At 45.1% G+C, this 8,475-nt stretch overlaps 1 protein-coding gene and 1 long non-coding RNA gene across 3 annotated transcripts in view; one reads left to right on the top strand and one right to left on the bottom strand.

Moving 5' to 3' along the window:
• CUNH5orf15 (chromosome unknown C5orf15 homolog) overlaps window positions 1-7,846 on the top strand; it is a 15,214-nt gene extending 7,368 nt beyond the window's left edge. The window contains exons 2-3 of one of the 2 annotated variants that reach the window (XM_012514306.2): window positions 3,087-3,628; window positions 6,286-7,846. In XM_012514306.2, coding sequence (XP_012369760.2) covers window positions 3,087-3,628; window positions 6,286-6,417 — 674 coding nt within the window. In that variant the 3' untranslated portion in view covers window positions 6,418-7,846. Of the gene's footprint in view, window positions 1-3,086; window positions 3,656-3,696; window positions 3,743-6,285 lie in introns of those variants that run through there. The other variant, XM_023713269.1, reaches the window with a different exon arrangement.
• LOC111816309 lies at window positions 5,226-5,461 on the bottom strand. The gene is made up of 2 exons (XR_002820736.1): window positions 5,429-5,461; window positions 5,226-5,289 (listed from the first exon to the last, which is right to left on the bottom strand). It is a non-coding gene; the product is annotated as an uncharacterized LOC111816309 (long non-coding RNA).
• Window positions 7,847-8,475: the final 629 nt, after the last annotated feature.

Below are 8,475 nucleotides of genomic sequence, written 5' to 3'. Positions count from 1 at the left end.
GGAACCTGGGATTGAACTCAGGCCGTTGCACTTGCCAGGCAAGCGCTTATTCCACTGAGCCATCTCCCCGGCCGCTGGCATATAATTTTTGTATGTGTGTGTGATGATGGGGACCAAACCTAGGACCTTCTGCTTGCTATACTATAGGAAATCTATACTCCAGCAGTTAGCTACATCCTGTTCTTATAATTTTTTTTTTTTTTTTTTGAGGGGGCTGCTCAGGATGTCTTCAGGGCAGGTCTGGTTTGGCTTGAGGATGAGGGGATTGAACCAGAGCATCCTGAGCCTGACTGCTTTATTTCAGCAGGCACTTAAACACCTGAGCTAATGGGCAGGCCCCCAATTTTTTTTTATTGTATTACTCAGTTTTATGTTACTTTTGTTTTATGTTTCAGTAATGAAATAACTGAGGAAATTGTAAGGAGAAAGAGTTTATTCTGGCTCAGGAAGGTTCAAGTCTTAGATGTTTGACCCCATGACTTTGGGCTTTTGGCAAGGGCAGTGGATCCTAGTGGGAATGTGTGGTGGAACGAGATGGGGGAGGGAGAGGGGAGAGGAGGAGAGGAGAGAAGAGAGAGGAAGAAAGAACAGGATCCATAGTCCCCATTGAGGCCATGTCCCAATGACCTGTGGGTCTCCACAAGTCTCCACAGCCTTCCCCCAGTGCCACACTGGGAACTGAGCCTTAGCCTGCAGGCCTTTGTGAGTCAGCCATCATCCAAACTATAACACTTTCATTGCTAATTTCTACTCGCTAATATTAGTTAAGAACGTATATGCATAAGAGCTGTTGGTCTATAGTGATGGTGGCAGAGCAGTGGCACACCTGTTACATTTTTCTTTGAAGACATGTTCATTTATCTGAGAGGAGATGGCAGAAGGACAGTTGAATGTGCAAGCTGAGAGTTCTGGTAGTTCCCTGAACTTCTCTTCTGATGGCCTCCTTCTCTGAAATTAGGAGGTGATGGTGTCAGCTGCGAGTGAGAATAACAGAGGTGGTGTTGGAAGTTGGAGGAGAGAGGAGTGTTTTCCTAAGAGAGGAGGAAGATACATGGACTGGGAAAATGTACTGTTAATGCTGACAGCTATAAACTGACCCCTGAATTTGGTATGGAAGTTCAAGAGAGGTGCAAACAGTGGCATGGTTGTACATTTATTCCCAGGCATGTTCAGGTGTGTGGTGCAGATGGGGAGCTGGGGTGAACAGCCTCACTGAATGAGTGGGACAGATGGGGGGGAGGGAAGAAATTGAATATGGATGTGAGAAGATCATGTGTCTGAGCACAGACCTGAGTCTTAGTGAAGAGAGGACAGTTAGGGGCAGGGTTTGGTGTTGGTCGGAAGCTGGTAGTTTTTTTTTTGCGGAACCAGGGATTGAACTCAGGTCCTTGCGTTTACGAGGCAAGTGCTTATCCTACTGAGCTATCTCCCCGGCCCAGAGGCTGGTAGTTTTGATGAACTGAGAATAACAGTGAGTGAACTGTAGAAGGGTAGGTGACCATGTTGGCAAGTAGACTGCATGGCACTGAAGTTATGGGAGAGCTGATAACCATGGGGGAGAGAGCGGACAGTGGGAAGGGACAGCTCATCAGAAGAGAGGCCATCAGGCTGGAAATACTTGTCTGTGGTTAGAGCGGGCTGTAGAGCCAGGAGCTAAAATCATTAAGAATTTGGGGCATGACTTTGGAGTTGGTGGAGGAAAGGTCCTGGGTGATAGTTGAAGATCGGAGACCCAAAAAACAAGTGATTTGGAGAAGCTGAGAGCCTAATCTGGAGGGGCAGCGAGGAAGTGGCAGCTCTTCTCCAAACTGGAGTGCAGATGTGCGGGAGGAAGCAGAATGAGAAGAGCTGCAAGGCGGATGTGCTTCAGGGAAGAGCCGGGCATGGGTTCTCCCGAGCGCGAGCGTGTGAGCAGGAAAGAAGAGATCTGCTGAGGACCTGAGTTGTAGCATGCGTGGCGAGGGACTTCTTTGTGTTCCTCCCTCTCCTGTCCATGTGTGTCCCTCAGAGATAACCAGTTATCCAAAAAGTCAGACACAGAACAACAGTTCTGTTAAAAATTGATGCTGGTTAGTTGTCTCTTAGTTGCTTTTTTTTTTTTTTTTTTTTGCGGAACCGAGGATTCAACTCAGGCCCTTGCACTTGCCAGGGAAGCGCTTATTCCACTGAGCCATCTCCCCGGCCCCCTTAGTTGCTTTAATTGTATTTATGTATTTATTTATTTTCGCGGAACCAGGGATTGAACTCAGACCCCTACTCTTGCCAGGCAAGTGCTTATTCCACTGAGCTATCTCCCCGGCCCCTTTTAATTGTATTTTTTTTTTTAATTTATTTAATTTATGTGTGTTTATGTGTGTGTGTGTGTGGCCAGCTCAGCCCACCAGGGGGCGGGGCTGGCTGGCATGTGGTGCTGGGGGATTGAACCGGCGGTCCCTGTGCTTTGCTAAGCTTGTTCTAAGTAGGTACTTTAGACCACTGAGCCATGTCACCAGCCCCAGTGTTTTCTTTTTTAACTGGAAGGAGTCATCTTTCTGTCCATGTGTCCCTTAAAAATGCTGCCTGCAGCCTGATTGTCCCTTCTCTGTAGTGTGCTGTGATGTGCTGAAAAGGGTTAGGTTCAGAGCGTGGCCTTCTGTACATCCCCTGCTTTCTGTTCAGAAGGCTGGGGTGGGGCCTGGGCGGGCACAGCTTGAATCATTCACTCTTTGGGAGGAGCATGGTGCCATGGGAGCATAGCGTTGGGGGGGATCACAGCGGGGAGGGGGCACAACACGATGGGGAGCATAGCGCCATGGAGGCGCAGTGGGGAGGGGAGGGCCTCTAGCTCTTGGCCTCTGCTCCCCGCCCTTTGCCTTTTGTGGCTGGCGATGCAGGTGTTACTACCAGTAAAGCAGCTGTCATCTGCTTAGTGTTTAGCTTAGAGATGAACCCGAGCGCTGTCTGTGGTTTCATACCTAGTTCTCAAGGCAAAGTTACGGGAATTTCGCTAAGAAATGCTTACCAATGACTTTAAGTAAATGTGCTTTATAGTGTGGTGGAGATAAAACTAGAGGTTTCTGGGTGATGTCTTTATTCACTTATTTCAGATATGTCAGCGGCACAGCTTGAAAATCAAACTGTACTTACCCTAATTACTTCTACGAATGCTCTCAGACATGAAAATCAAACCACGCCTTCCGCTTCCCCCGTCAGCACCACTTTCCCTGCCCCAGCTGGCACTGAGAAGAGCACAGAGGCGCCAGCAGCCTCCCGGCCCTCGCCCAGCCCCTCTCTGCGCCCAGAGGCAGCTGTTGACCCCGAGGCCCCAGGCCTGGAGGAGGAGGATGAGGAGGAAGGGGAGGAGCTGCTCATCCCGAACAGCCCTGAGTCCCCAGGCAGAGACCCCCTGGACAACGGGGACTACGGAGAGGGTGAGGCCGACTACAACTGGACGCCCAGCCCCAGGGATGAGGAGCAGGAGGAGGCCTTGGAGGAGCGCGGCAGCTACGTGGAAATCGCGCAGTCCGTGAGCGCTTTCAAGTCCCCACCCTCAAACGTGGAAGGGGAGGACAGCCACTTCTTTTTTCACCTTATTATCTTCGCTTTTTGTATTGCCGTTGTCTACGTTACGTATCACAATAAAAGAAAGGTAGGTTGGGGCTTGGTGACTGACCTGGTTTAATCTTACTAGCCTTATAAAATATTTTATTTTATAAGGTTTAATCTTTGAGTCCTGGGCTGGTATGTGAGGAGACAGGTGCTCTACTTCTTTTATTTATTTATTTATTTTTGGTGGAAAGAGGGATTGAACTCAGGCCCTTGTGCTTGCCAGGCAAGCACTTAATCTACTGAGCCATCTCCCCAGCCCAGGTGCTCTACTTCTTAACGGCCTCCCAGGCATTTTATTTTGAGACTAGATCTCTAGCTTGCCCAGGCTGATCTTGAAGCCAGCGCTCTTTAGTTATCATGTTTCTGATAGCTGGGATCACAGGTGTGCCACTCTTACCACTTCTCTTTTGGTCAAGTTTAAAATGATGGGAAAACATTGAGATACCCAATTTCCTCTCCCCTCCCCCTCCCCCTCCCTTCCTCCATCTCTCTCTTTCTCCTTCCTCTCCTCTCCCCACCCCCTTCTTCCCCTTCCCTTCCCTTCTCTTTCTTTTTGGTGGCACTGAGTATTGAACCCAGGGCCTTCACACTGAGCCCTCTATATTATTTTTTTATTTCGAGACAGGGCTTTGCTGAGTTACTATATTTACCTATGCTGGGCTTCAATTGAACTGTCAGGTCTCAGCCTCCTAGAGTGCTGGGGTTATAGACGTTTGCCAGCAGAAGCATTATAAGTTTATTTTAGACAATTGGGAAAACATAGCAAGGGTTTAAAAAAGAAAATTTAAGCTAAATCAAGAAAACATGATTACCTTTCTAGTATATTCCTGGTCTATAAATATGTGTAAAATTCATACACACATTTGTATAGTTTTTAAATGTATATTGTCTCACATAGTTAACATTGTATTTTTTAATACCAAATCATGAGTATTTAGTATAACATTAATATTCTTTTTAATTTATTTATTTACATTTTTTGTATAGGGTCATACTACACAGTTCAGACTTCGTAGTGATCCTCCTGTTTTCAGCCTCCCCAGCAGCTGGGATTACAGGCATGTGTCACCATGCTTGGACTCACCAGCTCAGTGTGCCCTGGGGGGCGGAGCCGGTGCAGCTTGTGGTACCTGGGATCGAACCCCAGTTTCTGAACTTGCCAAAGTAGGCGCTTAGTCTGCTGAGCTATCTCGCTGGCCCTAACATTAATATTCCTTAAAAAATGGCTTAATAGCTACATAATTGGCTTCCTATTGGATATTTAGCTGCTTTCCAAGTTTTGACTGAGAACATTTTGTTAGGAACATTTATTTCTGTGTATGAAATAAATGTTTCTGTGTTGCTGGGCTGCATGAGGCAAAGGAGGCCTAAGTACTATGTCTGGTCCATTTCATGTGGGGCCCAACTCTTTACTGTGTAACCCCACAGCTAGAGTTAAGCCTTTCAGAATACCCACAGGGAGGTCATGTGCCTGCTTTCCTTTAAATACACAAGGAAATCTTGCTGGGTGCAGTGGTGTATGCCTGTAATTCCAGCATTCTAATCTAAGCATTTGGCAGGCTGAGGCAGGAGGATGAGCTTGGGGCCTGCCTGAACTACATAGTGAGGAGAGGAAATCTTAGTTCTTGGCTTTATTTTTTATTTTTTATTTATTTTTTTTAGTTCTTGGCTTTATTGGAACTTGCCTGTGATTCTATAGAACTATGTTCTTTTTTTTTTTTTTTTTTTTCAAAGTTTTATTGATAAACATAAATCGAAAGTACAGTTTCAACAAATAATACACTGCATATATTCTTCTTAGTGGTTAATTGCTGTACAAGATGCAGACTTGTGATCCTACAACTATGTTCTTATAGGTCTTGAATTTTTTTTTTTTAAATCTGTTTTTTTTGGCGGTACTGGGGATTGAACTCAGGACCTTGCGCTTGCCAGGCTGGTGCTTATGCCGCTGAGCTATGTCCCCAGGTCCTTTGAATTTTTTTTTTTAAACTCAAGATGGCAAAATGGACCAGTCCTTTTCAAAATGCTTTCCAGCTTTTGTGAACCTATTAATAGAAAATAGTGGACAAGCCCAGTAGTGGACAAGCCCAATAGTGGACAACCCCTTGGGGTCACTGGTCATTACTGATCTATCTCTATCTCTGTAAATATGTGAGGTAGATTTTTTTTTTTTTTAGTCTTTTATTTATTCATTTGGTACAGGGTATTTGGTACAGAGTCTCACTGTGCAACTCAGACTCATAGTGATTCCCTTGTCTCAGCTTCCCCAGTGCTGGGATTGTAGGCATTTGCCACCATGCCCTGTTTCAGGGGCAGCACAGAATGTGGTACTGGGAATTGAACCTGGTCCTTGCATTTGCCAGGCAGGCGCTTAGACCATTGAGCTATCTCCCCAGCCCAGAATTTTGAATGCTAATGATCCATCATCTCAGTGTTTGGTGTTGGTAGTGTGAAGTCCTAAGGCATTTGGTGAAACAAGTAGGCTTGCCTCTAAGTCTGGCTCTGAAGGGAGTGCCTCAGATTCAGTCATTAGTCATTTAGACCCCTGTGTATGTTGACATTTGAGGAGTACCATCCGGGCCTTTTGTTGTTGATGATATGTAATAGTTGTGTTGGGGAATGTAGAGAAAGGTATTTCACTTGTTGCCAGGTCTTGTTTCCACTTCTGCTTGTCTGATTCATTTTGTTGTGTTGCAGATTTTCCTCCTAGTTCAAAGCAGAAAGTGGCGTGATGGCCTTTGTTCTAAAACAGTGGAATATCACCGCCTGGACCAGAACGTTCACGAGGCCATGCCTTCTCTGAAGATTACCAATGATTATATTTTTTAAAGCACTGATTCGAGTTTGCTTATTATGTAATTTTATTTGCTTGACTTTTTATATGCTATTGTGCAGGTGTTTGCCATAGCATTTGGTACTTAAATAAGAGGCGGAGCTTTCTTGCCTTGGTGCTTTGGAAATCAAACGTCACAGCAGGAGTATATAATTTTTTATCTACACTTTTAGAGCTGATTCACCCAGGTTCCCAAATGTAAGTTAAGCGTTACCTTATATTTATACTCTGCCTCTAGTTTCTATTACTTTTCATTTCTTGTACTATTTCTGGAAGTTACAGTATTTTTAAAAGATCCCAAGCTTTTAACTAAATTCTAACATATCTAGTGCCAGTTTCTTAAATTTCACTTGCCATCCAAATACTAATTTTTATTGTAAATTTCTTGGTGGTCACCAACTGTAATGTACAAGGATGGATGTGATAATGCTTCACATTTAAGTAACATTTTGTTTTCTGACGAAAACTCTTTAGATAACTCAGGCAACAAACACGGTTTAAGATAATGGTGTTGGTCAATTTGACCACTTTTGGGTAACATTAAATGTGTCTAGAAATTATGGCAAAAAGGACTACAGTTTGCGGTGGGTATAGAGAAAATGCAACGTGGACACCGTTGTTTGGTTTGGTTTGAATTGCTGCATTAAGTTGAGACCTAGTAGGAGCTGTGGTGAGGTGTTAAGACACACCAACGGTTACTTGTAGATGCAGTTGAGGGTAGCACAGATGCCTCCAAGTTCTCAAGCAGTGGGCAGAGTTTACAATTACATCATTGTTTTTATTGTGAAATAAGTTTGAATAGGTCTTTTAGGGAACATTATCACTTGAATAATGTTGTTTTTAGGTTTTTGGAATTAAAATTATACCTGAATGAACTTGTTTGTATACATAAAGGATATATGTGTACAATGACTTCTCCCTCCTGGACTTAGTATATTTTCTTTTTACAGCAACTGGAAATTACTGTATTTTATGTTAGCCTGTCTTTCTGTCATAAAGAATTGATCAGGGCTGGGGAGATAGCTCAGTAGAATAAGTGCTTGCCTAGCATGTGCAAGGTCCTGAGTTCAATCCCCGGTTCCGCAAAAAAAAAAAAAAAAAAAAGATCAATGTGTAAATACATGATTTGAACCGCAGTTGACTTTTAGGTCAGGTGCTGCTGCGGCGTTTTAGGGAACACGACCTCTGCCATCGTGGGTGAAGCCCAGGCAGTGGCCTGCGCTTACGGCGAGAAGGGAGGAGCAGTGCTGCCCCCATCTCCGCTGCAGGTCTGCTGCGCTGAGGAGGAAGGGAGCGCAGCGGAAATATGCCTGAACTGTTGTATTGCAGTAATTTTTTCATATCTGAAATTGTATTATTAAAAAAATGAAATTGTATTATTTAATATTTTGAATAAGATTTTAAAAAATAAATGGCAAAGATGTAAATCTATGCTTTTATAGGCGTGACTCATTTCAGAATAACATTTGGTGGTAACAGGAGTGCTGTGTCTGGGAGGAAATGAACCTCACTATCCTGCCATCATCCCTCTTAATGGGACAGTCTGCCTCCCTGAGTGCCCCTCAGCATGTAAATCCCACCTTGGGGCCGGTAGACTGCTGCGTGCCCATGTTACAGAGGCTGCCAGTCTACGATGGCAAAGCAAAGCAGTGGAGCAGTGTGGCCCCTTGCCTGGATGACCGGCTCTGCCAGCCTGGAGCTTTACCCCTTGGTGGACCTGGGGCTCCTGGTGCTTCCTGGTGGCACAGCATTTGCCACCCAGCCCAGCGTTGCCTCTTGGGTACCCTCTGCCTGTTGGAGCATCAGGTTGTACACTGGTTAAAAATGCTGCTGGATTCCGAGAGGCTGGACGAAGAGCCCGCGGCTGCCTTTGATCCCCGCACTGAGGTGTTTTCCTTGTGTGCATGAGATCTGTTCCTGTCCCCACACCTGCTCTCTGGGTCACCAGGAGCTGCTCCAAAGTGGGTGCTCATGGCACAGTGAGTTCCCTTTAGCTCCTGTCCCTGCATCTTAGCTGAAGGAGAATGTATTAGAGCTTGTAAGGAGCATTTAGA

Source organism: Octodon degus, unplaced genomic scaffold, assembly GCF_000260255.1.
Source record: "Octodon degus isolate 3935 unplaced genomic scaffold, OctDeg1.0 scaffold00029, whole genome shotgun sequence".
Taxonomy (NCBI): domain Eukaryota; kingdom Metazoa; phylum Chordata; class Mammalia; order Rodentia; family Octodontidae; genus Octodon; species Octodon degus.
This window is presented reverse-complemented; position numbering and strand designations above follow the sequence as displayed.